General features: G+C 49.5%; 1 protein-coding gene and 3 pseudogenes across 49 annotated transcripts in view; all 4 read right to left on the bottom strand.

The window, feature by feature from the left end:
* The window catches only part of ODF2 (outer dense fiber of sperm tails 2), a 46062-nt gene extending 37435 nt beyond the window's left edge, over nt 1-8627 (bottom strand). For 2 of the 49 annotated variants that reach the window (XM_078328804.1, XM_078328814.1), the window contains exons 1-5: nt 7908-8011; nt 6744-6983; nt 3952-4042; nt 2629-2782; nt 2230-2355 (exon numbers count right to left, since the gene is read on the bottom strand). In XM_078328804.1, coding sequence (XP_078184930.1) covers nt 2230-2355; nt 2629-2736 — 234 coding nt within the window. In that variant the 5' untranslated portion in view covers nt 2737-2782; nt 3952-4042; nt 6744-6983; nt 7908-8011. Of the gene's footprint in view, nt 1-2229; nt 2356-2628; nt 2783-3951; nt 4043-6743; nt 6984-7116; nt 7738-7907; nt 8138-8583 lie in introns of those variants that run through there. The other 47 variants (XM_078328843.1, XM_078328856.1, XM_078328744.1 and 44 more) reach the window with 29 other exon arrangements.
* On the bottom strand, nt 1049-1178 carry LOC118147962 (U4 spliceosomal RNA; annotated as a pseudogene).
* Nucleotides 8628-12531: 3904 nt separating the features above from the next.
* Nucleotides 12532-13885, bottom strand: LOC100407379 (protein PAT1 homolog 1 pseudogene; annotated as a pseudogene).
* On the bottom strand, nt 13826-14853 carry LOC103795284 (protein PAT1 homolog 1 pseudogene; annotated as a pseudogene).
* Nucleotides 14854-17763: the final 2910 nt, after the last annotated feature.

Raw genomic sequence — 17763 nt, 5'->3', positions numbered from 1 at the left:
CAGCCAGATGTATCATAATTTAACCAATATTTATCTGATAGACATTTAGGTTGCTTTCAATTTTTCTATTACAAACAATGCTATAGCAAAAAATCTATAAAAAATCCGTTCTCTTCTGTTATGTTTTTAGGACAAATTCCTAGATGAAAAACTACAGAATCAATGTTTAGACAAATGCTGCCAAACTGACTCCAGAACAGTTGAATCAGGTTCACAGTACTATAAAAAATGGTTTAGGCTGGGCAGAGGGGCTCACGCCTATAATCCTAGCACTTTGAGAGGCTGAGGCAGGCAGATCACAAGGTCAGGAGTTCGAGACCAGCCTGGCCAATATGATGAAACCCTGTCTCTATTTAAAAAAAAAAATGTTTGTTTTGTTGTTTTTTTTTTTGAGACGGAGTTTCGCTGTTGTTACCCAGACTGGAGTACAATGGCACGATCTCAGCTCACCGCAACCTCCGCCTTCTGGGTTCAAGCAATTCTCCTGCCTCAGCCTCCTGAGTAGCTGGGACTAGAGGAGTGCACCACCATGCCCAGCTAATTTTTTTTGTATTTTTAATAGAGACAGGGTTTCACCTCATTGACCGGGATGGTCTCGATCTCTTGACCTCGTGACCCACCTGCTTCAGCCTCCCAAAGTGCTGGGATTATAGGAGTGAGCCACCGCGCCTGGCAAAAAAAATGTTTTTAAAGATTCACTGATACCCCTTATGCTTATTGGTATCAGATAGTTGTAATTTTTTAAACATTTTTCCATTCAAGAAAAATGATGGCTCATTGTTTTTGTTTTAAAAATATATACTTCGGCTTTTAATTTACATTTCACTGATTATTAGTGAAGCATATATAGTAAAAAATGTAAGGCAGCATTTTTCTTTTTTTGGAGGTGTGGTCTCACTCTGTCACCCAGGCTGGGGTGCAGTGGCACAATCTCGGCTCACTGCAACCTGCACCTTCCAGGTTCAAGTAATTCTGCCTCAGCTTCCTGAGTAGCTAGGACTACAAGCACACAACACCATGCCCAGATAATTTTTTTTTTTTAATTCAGTCTCTGTAGAGACTGTCAAAAATTGCTAATGCCGACTATATTTCAAGTCATCATGGCAGGGTATGGGGAAGAGTTTTCAATTAGCAATAATCGCACCTTGGATAAACTTCATTGGCCACTGTGCAAAGCTTGCCCAGATAATTTTTTGTATTTTAGTAGAGATGGAGTTTCACCGTTGTGGCTTAGGCTCGTCTCAAACTCCTGAGTTCAGGCAATCCACCCGTCTCAGGCTCCCGAAGTGCCAGGATTACAAGTGTGAGCCACTGTGGCCGGCCATGGCAGCTTTTTAATTTCAATCCTCGTAACTTCTTGTACTAGTCAGAGCAGTTTCCATTTAATCCAAGAAGGCCCCATACTCCCTTTGTCTCTAAGGGAAAAACTGGTAAGTCAGGGAGTCAAAACTATGAAGTATGACTATAAACTTCAGGGAGTTATTTTTGTTTTTGATTTCTAATTTTTTTCTTTTCACTGCTGGTATGAAAGATTTCTAATGTAATAAACTATAAGAAAAGTAGGCTGGGAGCAGAGGCTCATGCGTACAATCCCAGCATTTTGGGAGGCTGAGGCAGGCAGATCACTTGAGGTCAGTTCAAGACCAGCCTGGCCAACATGGTAAAACCCCATCTCTACTAAAAATACAAAAATTAGCTGGGTGTGGTGGCACGTGCCTATAATCCCAGCTACTCAGGAGGCTGAGGCAGGAGAATTGCTTGAACCCGGGAGGTGAAGGTTGCAGTGAGCTGAGATTACACCACTTTCACTCCAGCCTGGCAGACAGAGCAAGGCTTCGTTTCGGAAAAAAAAAAGAGAGAAGAAAGAAAAGAAACTACATGTGATATGGCTCCTCACAAGCAAAGCAGAGAGGCTAAGAGTACAGCCTCTAGAATAAGTCTTAACTCCAGCTCTGCTACCTTCTCTGTGACTGCAGAAAAATCACTTCTTTCTGAGCCCTGATTCCTCATCTCTGCATTGGGACAACAGGACCTCTCACATAGCAGTGTCATAAGAACTCAAGAAAATTCATAGTTTCAGGTTTAGCAAGGCCCTCAGTAAACGAGGTCTGTTAGGACATTCCAGTAGCTACATCTGACCGAGGTTGAGGCCTGCTAGGATCTGAGCAGTCTGAGAAGAAAAGCCTGGGCAAGGGTGAGCCTCCCCTTGCATCCCACACTTTACATTACCTCCCACTTGCATCCCACATGCCGGGCAGATGATTTTCCAGGGGGCATCCAAGGTACCTTGGTTTTCACCCGGACACTCCGCCGCACATTCACAGTGTCCCCTTTCATTCCTCGCTTGTGAGATTTCTGTGGAAAGGGACAAACCCAGGGTCACTTCCACACCCAGCTGGCCACGGCGCCACTCTGGTGGCATCCATCTCCGACTGGCAGGATGCCTCTTCTGACTAGGGACTGCAGCTGCTCCTGGATGACAGGCCTGCCTACCTTCTAACCAGGAAACCGGCCTCCAAAAGAGTGTGTTTGTCTCCCAAACCTTTGAGATCAGAGTACAAGGAGGCAGGGCTTAGCAGGATCACTGAGATCGACAGATGCTACCTTGCCCCACTGGCATGCTCCTACCTGGCTGCTGGTCGATGATGGTTTCGGGAGTTTTTTTATGTGGACGTGGACAGGGGTGTTCTCATCCACGTGAACATGTAAGGGGGGAGTTGAAGAGCGGTCCTTCATGGTTGGCTTCTGGCAGGTGGGGGAGGACAACACAAAAATGGTTGATCTGTGGATGAGTAAACTGGGCATAAAAACAGAGCTCACAGCCTCTGGGGGCCACCAAAAAGCCTAGCCACCAAGCGAGCAGGACAGCTACCAACTACTGACATGCAGGCAGGGAGCAAGGTGGGAGTGTCATTCAGCAGGATCCTGTAGAGATCCCAGCAGCAGAAGATTCTGGTCTAATCAAGAGAGGGTCTGCAAGACCCACCAGTTCTAGAACAGAGCCCAGACACAGGCCCCAGGGTCCTCAGGGCTGGATCTCCTATAAACCTGCTGGAATGCACAGCTCCTCCTTGGATTTAGTGAAACACAGTGGAAAGCAGGCGGATCCTTCTACACAGTGATCTCATCTGGGCATGCAGATTGGCGTGGGAAACACACAAAATGCTCAGGGTGCAGAATAAATCAGACAGCAGGCAGATCAAAGACCATGAAAACAGAAAGCTGGAGGAAATGCCAAGGATGAGAAGGTTGTCTTGATCCTAAAGAAAACATGAGCAGGGCAGAACCACAGCTACAAACCCCTCAACCACCACAAGCTTTAAACCTTCCCCGCATTCTTTAAATTTTCTCTTTTTATTTTCCTTTGTTTTCTTTTTGAGATGGAGTCTCGCTCTGTCACCAGGCTGGAGCGCAGTGGCGCAATCAACTCACTGTAACCTCCAGCTCCCTGGTTCGAGTGATTCTACCGCCTCAGCCTCCTGCGTAGCTGAGATTACAGGCACCTGCCACCATGCCCAGCTAATTTTTGTATTTTTAGTAGAGACGGGGTTTTACCATGTTGGCCAGGCTGGTCTTGATCTCCTGACCTCATGATCCACCTACCTCAGCCTCCCAAAGTACTGGGATTACAGGCGTGAGCCACCACGCCTGGCCCTTCCCCCTATTCTTTAAACTTTTTTTTGTTTTCTTTTCCTTTCTTTTTGAAAAAAATGTCAAAATTTTAGGATTTTACTAGAGGGCTAAGCCTAAGACAATTTCCTCACACCTGGCAGCCTTACCACAGGCAAAAATAATCAGAATTAAAAATCAGCAGGGTAGGTATCACAGCACCTGGCAGAGCACCTGAGCCGTGATGGTGCCCAGCAGGGTAAGGCACCTCCTACAAATGGTGTGCAGAAGCATTTTTAGCAGGGTGACCAAAAAGGGCTGCTACATGAGCGCGTCACCTACCGTCACGGTTACACTTGGTGCGCCACAAGGTGTTCTCAAGACCTTTTTCTGTGTGAGACTTGTTACTCCGTTCTTCCTGCACGATGGAAACCTGCATGCAGGCACAAGAACCAGACTGTAAGCAGAGAACTAGGGCTCTCTTGTATTTTAGATCTCACGAAATTACACACTGCCTATAGTAGCTAACAAGTTCATGGCTAGGAGAACCAGCCTAGAATTCCTTGTCTCCCCTGAGATGAGCACCAGATGTGCATGGTGTGCCCAGTAGTGGGATGGAAATAGGGTCATGGGCATTTGCAGGCTGCACTTTTTTTTTTTTTTTTTTTGGAGACAGAGTCTCATTCTGTCACCAGGTCGCAGAGCACTGGTGCAATCTCGGCTCACTGCAACCTTCACCTCCTGAGTTCAAGCGATTCTCCTGCCTCAGCCTCCAGGGCAGCTGGAATTACAGTCACGCGCTACCACACCCAGCTAATTTTTGTATTTTTAGTAGGGACAGGGATCGCCATGTCGGCCAGGATGGTCTTGATCTCCTGACTTTGGGATCTGCCCACCTCAGCCTCCCAAAGCGCTGGGATTACAGGTGTGAGCCACCACGCCCAGCGCAGGTTGAACTTTTAACATATTGTCACATCACATGTATTGTGACCCTTGCTGAAAAGCCTAGCTGACATCTTATCAGATGACAAAAAGCAGCGTATGAGCAGCAGACAAGGTGCTAGTTTGGCCAAAGATAGAAGCACCCAGGACAATGCCTGGAGCAGAGATGGCCCTAGAGAAAGGCTCAGTGAGTGAATGACATAAATAGAGCATCGGTGGCCGTGGCTCACGCCTGTAATCCCAACACTTTTGGAGGCCAAGGTGGGCAGACTGCATGAGCCCAGGAGTTGTTTGAGACCAGTCTGGGCAACATGGCAAGACCCCATCTCTACAAAAAATACAAAAATTAGCTGGGTGTGGTGATGTGTGTCTGTAGTCCCAGCTACTAGGGAGACTGAGGTGGGAGAATCACTTAAGCCTGGGAGGTGGAGGCTGCAATGAGCTGTGACTGCGCCACTGCACTCCACCCTAGGTGGCAGAGGTAGACCCTATTTCAAAACAAAAACAAGAAAGAAAAAAGAAAATTTTCAAAGAGCATTAGGCTCAGGCACAAGAAGTCACTATGATGCACACTCAACAAATTAAGGCTCAAATATTCCCCTAAGAGAATAAAAAAGTATTTTCCAAAATATTCCACTTGCTATTCTTTAAGCTCTTAAGCAGCAGGGGTTTTTCTAATGCCATGTGTAATTCACCTTGCTTACACATATACTGTACAGCCCCATAACCAGATCTACAAAGACAGAAGAAAAAAAACGCAAAAGTTTAATTTGGTCCAAAATCTGTCAGCAGTATATCCAAGAATTCCGGGATGGGAAGGGACTTGGAATAACCACCTGATCCATCTCATTGCAATTTTCTTTTTCCCAAGATGGAGTGCAGGATAGAGTGCAGTGGCCCAATCTTGGGTCACTGCAACCTCCACCTCCTGGGTTCAAGCAATTCTCCTGACTCAGCCTCCTGAGTAACTGAGAAAAGGCACGTGCCATTATTCCCAGCTAAATTTTTTTATTTCTAGTAGAGACGGGGTTTTACCATGTTGGTCAGGCTGGGATTGCTTTGTATTTCTAGTAGAGATGGGGTTTCACCATGTTGGTCAGGCTCTAAAATATCTGGAATTACACAGGCATGAGCCACCGCACTGGCCCCCAAAGTTAGGGGGAGATCACAGGCTGAGTGACCTGGGGGTGGCGGGGAGGGTGGAGCAGGGATGGAGTGGTCCCATCTTGCCCTCTCTACAAATAATTGGGGAAAATAATGCAACATCAAAATGCATGGAAAAAATACTTGAGCACTTTGGTATGCATTTTGCTGTATGTATGTAACATCTTGATTTTAAAAAGAAATATATATATATATATATATATATATATATATATATATATATATATATATATTGAACTCTAGTGATCCTTTAGCCAAGGAATACCAAAACTGAGAAGACAGGCTTTTTTCCCTAATTATTTAGAACATTGTTCACGTAAAGCCAACAGTTTTGGGCAATCTCTCAGTGGGTTTCCTGTCAAACCACCTGGATTCCACCATCTTGCTAATTGCCACATCCACTTCCTTACACGTTATTTACACCTGGACTCCCTTCAAAAAGGCTCTGAACCAGCCGGGCGCAGTAGCTCACGCCTGTAATCCCGGCACTTTGAGAGGCCAAGGCAAGTAGATCAAGAGGTCAGGAGTTCAAGTCCAGCCTGGCCAACATGGTGAAACCCCATCTCTACTAAAAATACAAAAATGAGTCCAGCCTTGTGTTGCGCGTCTGTAATCCCAGCTACTCGGAGGCTGAGGCAGGAGAACTGCTTGAACCCAGGAGGTGGAGGTTGCAGTGAGCTGAGATCGCGCCACTGCACTCTAGCCTGGGCAACATAGGAGGGTTCCGTCACCAGGAAAAAAAAAAAAAAAAAAGGCTCTGAACCTAGTACTCTATTAAGACAGTAAGAGTGGCCCTGTTTGCTGCCAGGAAGCTGTGATATCTGGGGAGGAAAAGAGCGAGGGAGGCAGAGCTGGGATTCTGTATGCATTTCGTTCCCCATTCCCTTAAAAAATGATTTTTAAATGTTTTGGTCCCGACTTTCAGCAAACAGAATGAGGAAGCTGAAAGCCTCAGGCGAGCCTGCCCTGGGGAACCCTGGCCACCTTTCCCTGCCCTCCGGCGCAGGCGCCTCCCACACCGGCAGTACCTGGGGGAGCCGCCTGAGGATGAGGCAGACATGGCTAGGCATCAAAGCCGCAAAGTGGGCAACTGGGTCAGCAGGCTCTGCTCAGGGGGACCCAGAGCGGGCAGGCTTGTCAATGAGCCTCTCAAGGGGCCCGGCATCAAACGTCCTCTCTGAGGGGAGGAGGGTGGAAGCTTTGGGGGTGGCAGTTGGATGAAAACTTGGGAGGCGCTCCTCTACTGTCCAAGTCACACAGCAACTGTCCTGCCAAAGTAGGGGGAGACAGGAGAGGCTGAGCGACAAGGAAGCAGCGGAGAGGGAGGGGAGGGAACCGGCGCAATGGCGAGGGAAAGGATCTCCGCGCCCGGGCCCCACGGGAAGGGCGGCCGGTGGCTACCGGGGGAAACCTGAGGCGCCGGCGGGCGTGTGGAGAGTGAGGGTGAGAACCGCTTGGCCCCAAGTGGGCCGGACCCGCGCAGGGAGCCGCGGAGATGCTGGGCGGGGTCGGGCAACAGTTTCCTAGGAGAAGGGGCGTTCCCGGAAGAACAGGTGCCCGAGAGGACCAATAGTGTTTGAAGGAGCGAGGCGCGGAGGTGCGCCGGGGCCGGGCGCCCAGCCGCGAGGGAAAACCGAAACACCGAGTTCCGAGCGGGTTAGACGCCAGGCTGAGAGGGGGCGGGCGGGACCCGCCGGGCGAGGGCCCCGGAGACCCGGAGACGGTGCCCGGGGACAGCGCTGCCTACGGTGGGCGGGCAAGTGACTGCCGTGCGGAGGCCCGCGGGGAGGACGAGGCGGATGCCGAGATGCCGCCGGCAGGCAGCAGAGCGAGGGACAGCGTCGGTCGGCGGAGAGAAAGGACGGCCACCAACCAGCGGGCAGGAAGGGACCGGTTTCTGCCCATATGGAGAAGGACGAAGCCCTGGCCGTGAGCGGCAGAGGAGGGGCAGAGCCCCGCGGTGGCCAGGAGAGAGGAGAAGGAGGCGGCCGGCCGCCCGTTAGCGCAAGGAGGAGAGTCCCCGCGCCGGTGGGGGGGGGCGGGGGGGGCCAGGTTCTGACAGGAGGGGGACGGGCGCGACGCGGCTGGGGGCCCAGGACCCGACGGCCCTACCGGGCCGACCCCGCCGAGGGTGCGAAGGGGACTGTCTCGCCCGGGAGCGCCCTGGATCCCGCCAGCCAGCGGCCTCTCACCAGGAGCGACACGGCTGAGCCCAGAAACGCCGCCTTATGAAGTCGTTGAAGTCGGAGGCCAGGGCCGTGCCATGGAGACGCCGCGGCGGATGTAGTCCGGCTCTGGCGGCGGCTCCTCCCCGCTTCCGCCTCCTTTTCCGACACCCGGTCGGCACCTCGCCCATTGGCCAGTTCAAACCCCCTCGGGAGCCGCTTGGGTTTCGCCATCGAGGCCCAGCCCCTGGCGTCACAGAGATGCCCCGCCCCACCAGTGGCACCGCCCACTTCCGGGCCACGCGTCTCGTCACCAAGGAGATGTAGACGCATCCAGCCTGCCTTACCGGGTCTCGGCCCGCATTCAAGGGCTTCCCAGCTCGGCCGTTTCCCCTGCCTCGGGTCCTCCCGGATTCCCCTGACTCAAAGGAACGTAGGGCTCCGACGCGCTCCCCTCGGTACCCACCGAGAAACTAGGCTCACAGCGGAGCCACAGAACAAGTTACTGCGAACTGCACACTGCCTCCGGAAATCCAGCCCTGCCCCAGCCCACTATTAGTGCAGGGATGGAGTCGGTTTCTGCCAATTCCCTGGCCTCGCTCCCCTGCCCACATCGCCTCTGTCTTGACCCCAAAAGGAGGAAGGATCGGCATTCCCCTTGCTCTTCACTACCCTCCTGCACTCTGCTGCTCTGTGTACAGACCTATTCTGATGAGGTCCTCGCTGGGCTGCCATCTTCTCAATTATGCTTCTCAGCCAGTCTTGGGAGGTCTGTCACGTGGCTCATAATGCCGCCCTGGAATCTTGGAGACTTTAACAACCTCGGAGCCAACCGGGCCACAGTCCCTTGACCTTTCTCCAGTGACCTCGCAGCACCTCAGCCACACACCTCCAGGGTCACACAAGTGTTTCACCTGAAATCCTAAAGTCAAACTCCCCTCCCAAACAAAACCTGCTTTTCTGCTTGGCTTTCACAGTATACTGCATACTGTATTCTGTAATGTCAGGGAGCTCCCTGATCCCTTGGTCCATTCATTGTCGCTCTGTCGAATAATTGAGAGTTTTTTTTTTTTTAAGACGGGGTTTCACCATGTTGGTCAGGCTGGTCTTGAACTCCTGACCTCTGGTGATCCTCCCACCTTGGCCTCCAAAGTGCTTGGATTACAGGCATGAGCCACCACGCCCGGCCTTGAGAGATTTCTTAATCCTCATTATAACTCAACTCCGTTGAGTTATATTTAAAGACTGAAAAGATCAAATCTGCAGATCACTCCTCCACCCTCAGCTGAGCCCCACACACTATCCAGGAACGTCTATTTGTCCCTAGACTCCTCCTGATGGTGGTTTTTCCAAACCGTTGCCTCTTCCCCATCCCATACTCTAATTCTCCTGTCCCACAGAGAAAAATGAAGTCATCAAGTAGAATTCCTGACTAGTTCAGTGCCTCACACCTGTAATCCCAGCACTTCAGGAGGCCAAGGCAGGAGGACTGCTTGAAGCCAGGAGTTAAAGACCAGCCTGGGCAATATATTGAGACTCCATATCTCCAAAAATAAACTGTGTGTGTGTGTATACATATATATTTATGTATTAAAAAAAATTTTTTTAATAGATGGAGTTTCGCTCTTGTTGCCCAGGCTAGAGTGCAATGATGCAATCTTGGCTCACTGCAACCTCTGCCTCCTGGGTTCAAGCAATTCTCCTGTCTCAACCTCCTAAGTATCTGGGATTACAGGCACCCACCACCATGCCCAGCTAATTTTTTGTATTTTTAGTAGAGACAGAGTTTCACCATGTTGACCAGGCTGGTTTCGAACTCCTGACTTCAGGTGATCCATCCGCCTCAGCCTCCCAAAGTGCTGGGATTACAGGTGTGAGCCACCATGCCCAGCTATTCTTTAATTTTTGTGATGGAGTCTCAGTCACTCAGGCTGGAGTGCAGTGGTGTCAGCTCAGTTTACTGCAACCACTGCCTCCCAGGTTCAAGCAATTCTCCTGCCTCAGCCTCTCAAATAGCTGGAACTATAGGCATGAGTGGTAGTCCACACTCATCTAATTTTTGTATTTTTAGTAGAGGCGGTGTTGCGCCATGTTGGCCAGGCTGGTCTTGAGCTCCTTACCTCAAGTGATCCACCCACCTTGGCCTCCCAAAGTGCTGGGATTACAGAAATGAGTCACCCTGCCTGGCATTCAATAAATAAGTAAATAAATTGAAATAGCTGAGCACAGTGGCACACTTGTGTAGTCCCAACTACTTGGGAGGCTGAGGGGGAAGGATTGCTCGAGCTCAAGAGTTTGAGGTTATAGTGAGCTATGATTGAGCCACTGCACTGTAGCCTGGGCCACAGACAGAGACCCTATAGTGGGGGAAAAAAAGGAACTGGCCGGGCTCCATGGCTCATGCCTATAATCACAGCACTTTGTGAGGCCAAGGCAGACAGATCACCAGGTCAGGAGATCGAGACCATCCTGGCTAACACGGTGAAACCCCGTCTCTACTAAAAATACAAAAATTAGCTGGGTGTGGTGGCACGTGTCTGTAGTCCCAGTTACTTGGGAGGCTGAGGCAGGAGAATCCCTTGAATCCAGGAGGCGGAGGTTGCAGCAAGCTGAGATTGTGCCACTGCACTCCAGCCTGGGTGACAGAGAGGGACTCTGTCTCAAAAAAAAAGAAAAAGGAAAGAGATCAAGGGCAGATAACTTGAGCCTAGGAGTTCAAGACCAGTCTGGGCAGCATAGCAAGACTTCATCTCTACAAAAAAATACAAAAAAAATAGCCAAGCGTGGTGGTGTCTGCCTGTGGTCCCAGCTACTTGGGAGGCTGAGGTGGGAAGGTCATCTGAGCCTGGGGAGGTGGAGGCTACAGTGAGCTGTGATCAAGCCACTGCACTCCTGCCTGGGCAATAGAATAATACTGTCTCAAAAAAAAAAAAGGTTCAAATTTTATATCACCTGCAGCTGTGAATAAAGGTTCTCACTATTAGTAGCCATTGAGAATTTCTGAAGATACTGCTATTACAAAGCCTATTTCCCCTGCTAAAAAGTTATCAGGAATTCTGTGTAGCTGTTTCAAATATGGAATCTGACATAAAAAGTTATTTTCATAGAACCAAGCTCACATTTCAAATGTAGTTACTTAGCTACAGTGTCTTGTTCTGTCACCTAGGCTGGAGTGCAGTGGTGTGATCATAGCCCACTGCAACCTTGAATTCCTGGGTTCAAATGATCCTCCCACCTCAACCTCCCAAGTAGTTAGGACTACAGGTGCACACCACGACATTCAGCTTTTATTTATTTATTTATTTATTTATTTTTGAGGCGGAGTCTCACTCAGTTGCCCAGGATGGAGTGCAGCAGCACAATCTCAGCTCACTGCAACCTCCACCTCCCAGGTTTAAGTGATTCTTCTGTGTCAGCCTCTCAAGTAGCTGGAACTACAGGCTCCCGCCACCACACCCAGCTAATTTTTTGTATTTTTAGTAGAGACGGGGGTTTCACCATGTTGACCAGGATGGTCTCGATCTCTTGACCTCGTGATCCACCTGCCTCGGCCTCCCAAAGTGCTGGGATTATAGGCGTGAGCCACTGCACCCGACCCACACAGTCGAATTTCATAGAGCAGTGGAGAAACATCTGACATTTAGAAACAACCCCTGACCGGGCGCGGTGGCTCACACCTGTAATCCCAGCACTTTGGGAGGCCGAGGCGGGTGGATCATGAGGTCAAGAAATCGAGACCATCCTGGTCAACATGGTGAAACCCCGTCTCTACTAAAAATACAAAAAATCAGCTGGGCATGGTGGTGTGTGCCTGTAATCCCAGCTACTCAGGAGGCTGAGGCAGGAGAATTGCCTGAACCTGGGAGGCGGAGGTTTCGGTGAGTCGAGATTGCGCCATTGCACTCCAGCCTGGGTAACAAGAGCAAAACTCTGTCTCAAAAAAAAAAGAAAAAGAAACAACCCCTATAAAGAGGAATCAATCCCACAAGACTTGGCTTTGGGGAAGAAGCTCCCTTCCCACCCTCATTAAAAACACTCCATTGGGAAGTTATTAAAAAAAAAAAAACAACAAAACACTCCATTGGTGATGGCAGCAGTGCAGGGGCAGCCAAAAGGAGGTACAGGACACATTTGGAGATCTTTTCTCATATGCCCTGAACTAGCTACAGTTTTGTCTCCAGCAAGTTCAGTGTCTCTCAGTCAACAGAGCGAGAAAAGAGGGACACTAGGTTTGTAGGTATAGAGATTGGCTTGGCCAGGGCTGCTTGGGAAATCCCTAGAAGTTCTCAGGTTATCATGAACATCACTTCTGTCCACTGGTGATTTTGCATTGATTCTGTAGTGGGGTCTGAACTCTGTAGGTCTTCCCCAGGGCTCAGGAGGACAAGGAGCAGTGACAGGCCAAACCTGTTCTGGTGCACAGCAGTGAGGTGAAGATTCGAGGCTGCTGGTGTGGCTGCACTTTGAGGTAGGTTCATTAGCTGTTGCAAAAGGCTGGTGATAGTCACTGAAGGAAGATGATAGAAGGGACTCAGTAAGCACCTCATTTTCTTCATTCTTCTTTTTTTTTTTGAGACAGAGGCTCTGTTGCCCAGACTGGAGTGCAGTGGCATGATCTAGACTCACCACAACCTCTGCCTCCTGGGTTCAACCTCTGCCTCAGCCTCCCAAGTAGCTGGGATTACATGCATGCGCCACCACGCTCATTTAATTTTTGTATTTTTAGTAGAGATGGGGTTTCACTATGTTGGCCAGGCTGCTCTTGGTCACCTCAAGTGATCTGCCCTCCTTGGCCTCCCAAAGTGCTGGGATTATAGGTGTGAACCACTGCGCCTGACCCTTCTTGATAAGGAAAGGGAGGTTCCTGGCTGTTGTCGTGAAAATGTCAGCCGCTTGCTCTGTGGAGAGGAAAGGAAGAATTCAGGCAACCATTCTCTTCCCTTTTCAGATACACGTGATCTGTACAAAGTGATCATCACTAGGCCTCTCTCATCCAGGAAATTTCACCCTTACGTTGTCAAACATGTTACAAATTTTGTGCTTTTTCTCATTCATTAGGCGGGGTCCCTCTTCTTCTAGCTTTAGGCCATAATGCTTTCATTGTCTTCCACATCAAGGACTAATCTGTAGGTTTTCTCAATTATGACACGGGCTTTTCTCGTTTTTCTTTTGTCTCATCAACCTCAGTCTGAGATGTCACAATAGCATTGATCTTTTTTTTTTGGATTATTCACACTAGAAACAGCTTTCCCAAAGAGCCTGCAAACTGCACTGGCTTATCGGCATGTTCCAGTTTGGCCACCTGAGGCGTGATGAGCTGGGTGTGCTCCTTTTTAGGGCCATCACCTTATATTTCTTTAGCAGCTGACAGTTTTTCCAAGTAATTCAGGTAATAAAAATCATCCAGGTAGGGATCAGTGCTTTGCAGTTGCATCATCTGGATTTTAGAGACCCAATCCTTTTCCCACTGCAACATGAGAATGGCATATGGATCCTTTTAGAGATGATCTTGATGACTGTTCCACTGACTTCCTCTATCTCCTGGCACCATCGAGATTCCCATGCTGATTTCTATTCTGTTGCTGTCTCTGATGCAAGTGTCGACAGTGCTGTGGATGAAGGTGAGTTGTGTCCAGACTAAACATTGGGGCCTGAGATCTTAGGTTTTGCAGGTGAAGTCCTGGACCAGGAGGGTGCTGCTGTGGAGGTGGTAGCAGAGGGTGGAGCACTAAAGAATCCACAGAACGATGGCTCATACCTGTAATTCCAGCACTTTTGCAAACCAACAGGAAGTTGGAAACAAAATCCCAGGACTTTGTGAGGCCAAGGAGGGCAGATCACCTGAGATCGGAAGTTCAAGACCAGCCTCACTAACATGGAGAAACCCTGTCTCTACTAAAAATACAAAATTAGCCAGGCATGGTGGCAGGTGCCTGTAATCCCAGCTACTTGGGAGGCTGAGGCAAGAGAATCACTTGAACCCGAGAGGCAGAGATTGAATTGAGCCAAGATTGCGCCATTGCACTCCAACCCGGGGGACAGAGTGAGACTCAGCTGTAGAAGAAGAAGGAGGAGGAGGAGGAGGAGAAGGAGGAGGCATGGAAGCCTGGTGCTGAGGGAAGCATCTGCCCAACTGGCCCTTGTAGCAACTTGGGATTCATGGCAAGGAGTGGACTACCAACAAATCCAGGGAGCCATTTGAACTGGCTGGGAGACATCCAGGCTGTAGCAGGACACAGCAGAACTGGCTTGGAGACATCCTGTCACCATAGTGAGCAGGACAATATAATGGCACTGGGAGCTGAACATGGACAGGCTTCAGACACAGAAAGTGATGAGTAAGGCTGGGTACAACCATCTGCTTAGGTGGGGTGAAGTTGACCAGCTCGGTAATGCATGTTCACAAAGGCTCTGATCATATTCTGGACCCTGGGGGCCCCTGAGGCAAGGCATATTCTAATACAGACACTGTAGGCATTTCCTGAGCAAGCAGTGGTCTTCAAATTCCCTTGAGAACTTCAGATCCATCCCAGATACTGCAACCTGGGCAACAGAGTGAGACAGTGAATCTGGTCTACACTGCCCTCATGATAGCTGGATCTTCTAGTTCACTTTCAGTCACCATCTTACTGAGCCTTTCTGCCAGATTCTCCTCATGGTCACCCATGAGAAGTCCATTTCATCTCTCTCTGCATTGCCTGTTCGTTCATTAGCTGCCACTGGTTGCTTTTCTTCCAGATTAGCCAGGTGCTCATGAGCTTCCTGCCAATCATCATCAGCTGCACCTGACCCAAATGTATTATCTTTTTTTTTTTTTTTTTTTAAATAAAGACGGGGTTTCACCATGATGGCCAGGCTGGTCTTGAACTTCTGACCTCAGGCAATCCACCCACCTTGGCCTCCCAAAGTGCTAGGATTACAGGCGTGAGCCACTGTGCCCGGCTGACCCAAATGTATTATCATTGAATTGATCAGTTTCTTCATCTCTTTTCCAGGCCCTGAAATGCATCTTCAACTTCATCCACAGGACAATCCTCCAAAGACTCATAGGGAACATTATTGCGGAGAGAGGGCAGGAGAGAGTGGGGAGGGGAGTGGGGAAAGGAGGGACGAAGCTCTGACTTCCCAGGCTCAGGTGCTCCACCAACTCGGGACCCCTAGCCATTGCCATATGCCCAGTTGCAATTATATTTAAAGACTTGGGTGGCGCATGCCTGTAGTCGCAGCTACTCAGCAGGAGAATTGCTTGAACCAGGAGGCAGAGGTTGCAGTGAGCCAAGACTGCACCGTTGCACTCCAGTTCGGCAGCAGAGACTTTGTTTCAAAAAAAAAAAAAAAATCATACTGGCTACTGTGCTGAGAATAAACTGTATGCAGTCCAAGGAGAAAACAAGGAGACCAGTTAGAAACCCACTGTAATTATTCAAGCATGGCCAGGCACTGTGCCTCACGCCTACAATCCCAGCACTATGGGAGGCCAGGTGGGCATATCGCTTGAGATCAGGAGTTCAAGAACATAGCAAAACCTCCATCTCTACTAAAAATACAAAAAAAAAATTAGCCAGCATAGTGGCACACACCTGTAATCCCAGCTACATGGCAGGCTGAGGTGGGAGGATCTCTCGAACCCGGGAAGCAGAGGTTGCAGTGAGCCAAGATTGTGCCACTGCACTCCAGCCTGGGTGACAGAGTAAGACTCCACCTCAAAAAAAAAAAAAAAAGACGTGAACAACTCTTCCCTTTATTCATCCTCAAATGGAATGTTGAAATTCCCATGGATTTGCAGATGCATTTTGAAACCAATGGCAACTTTTCCATGCTGAGAATAAGGCTAGATCTTACTCGAAGAACATGCATGCATCATTAAAGCTGTCACAACCAGGCATGGTGGCTCACACCTGTAATCCCAGCACTTTGGGAAGCCAAGGTGGGTGGATCACCTGAGGTCAGGAGTTCAAGACCAGCCTGGCCAACGTGGTGAAACCCCATCTCTTCAAAAATACAAAAATTAGCTGGGCATAATGGCAGGTGACTGTAATCCCAGATACTGGGGAGGCTGAAGTGGTGGAATTGCTTGAACCCGGGAGACGGAGGTTGCAGTGAGCTGAGATCGCACCATTGCACTCCAGCCTGGGTGACTGAGCAAGACTCCATCTCAAAATAAAAAAGCTGTCACAGATGCTGGTATGAGGACAGGTTAGTTGCAAACGGATGGGAAGTACTGAAATTTGTGAAGATGGAGCTGGGGAGCCACCACCAAGAGCGATGCACACCAGCCTCCTCCTCCCTGGGCCAGCTGCACCTTGGGCACACAGGACCAGAACTCCTCGAGCAGGAGGTTCATGGGTCCCCTGTCCAGGACAAGCAGTGGTGCCCTCTGCAGCTGATTGCTTAAGTGGATGTCCAGGGTATAGAACGCCACCTTGGCCATGCCAGCTCATTAGAACATCATGGTCACTGTCCATAGAAACCATGGATATAAAATAGAATCCTGCCTTACACAGGCCACCATAGTCCCTGCCCAGCTGCCCCAAAGAGGTTGATGATCAACATTTATTGGCTCGCTTGCCAATAAATCACACTGAGTGCCCATGGCGCACTGCCACAGAGGAGGCTGAGTCCAGCCTGGCTCTGAGGATGAGTCTGGTTGGCCTGTTGATAATCCCATCCCATTGTCAGTGATTGTCAACACTTGGTTCAGAAATGGGCACATGACTGTATTTGGGCCAATGTGGAGAGGCTGGCTGGGGTTCTTGCTTTGAAAGCATCTAGAAGTGACTCTTTTTTTGTTTGAGATGGAGTATCGCTCTGTTGCCCAAGCTGAAATACAGTGGTACGATCTCGGCTCACTGCAACCTCTGCCTCCTGGGTTCAAGCGATTCTCCTGCCTCAGTCTCCTGAGTAGCTGGGATCATAGGTGCCTGCCACCAGGCCCAGCTAACTGTGGTATTTTTAGTAGAGACAGCGTTTCCCTATGTTGGCCAGGCTGCTTTCAAACTCCTGGCCTCCAGTGATCCATGCACCTCAGTCTCCCGAAGTGCTGGGATTACAGCTTTGCACTGTGTGTTATGTCAGCCTGTATGTGGTCTTAAACCAGTTTGAGCTGGTTCCTCACAGCAAAAGCATCGTTACTTAAGGGCTCTGGGACAATCACTTGAACACATGATCAAATACCATTCACAGTGCCTTAACTGTATTCTATCGTCTTCACTTGCAGATAGAGAAATGAAGGTTCAGAGAAGCTAAGTAGCATGCCTCAGGTCACATAGCCCCCACAGCATGTCAAGACTACAGCCCACGTGGGACCCACTCCAGATTCCATCTTCTTTATCCTGGCAACATCCCAGTGAAGGGGGAAGCAAAAGAACTTTAAAAGCAGACAAAGGAACTCAGGAAACTGAAGCTTGGGGCACTCAGCAAAGGCGCCTATAGCCCCTAACTTCAGCAGACAGGGAGCCAGAAGCACTTACAATTCAAAGAGAAGGTACTACTTGCTACTTAAAAAGTCAGAGGGGCCGGGTGCAGTGGCTCACGCCTGTAATCCCAGCACTTTGGGAGGCCAAGGCAGGTGGATCACCTGAGGACAGGAGTTCAAGACCAGCCTGACCAATATGAAGAAACTCTGTCTCCACTAAAAATACAAAATTAGCCAGGTGTGGTGGTACATGCCTGTAATCTCAGCTACTCAGGAGGCTGAGGCAAGAGAATGGCTTGAACTGGGAGGCAGAGGTAGTGGTGAGCCAAGATCGTGCCATTCTATTCCACCCTAGGCAACAAGAGCAAAACTCTATCTCAAAAAAAAAAATGTCAGGGAACAGATTTCTATAAAAGCCATCACCTTGGCCAGGCACGGTGGCTCACACCTGTAATCCCAGCACTTTGG

The sequence above is a fragment of the Callithrix jacchus genome, chromosome 1, assembly GCF_049354715.1.
Source record: "Callithrix jacchus isolate 240 chromosome 1, calJac240_pri, whole genome shotgun sequence".
NCBI lineage: Eukaryota > Metazoa > Chordata > Mammalia > Primates > Cebidae > Callithrix > Callithrix jacchus.
The sequence above is the reverse complement of the archived record's forward strand: the minus strand, read 5'-3'. Positions and strand labels throughout refer to the sequence as shown.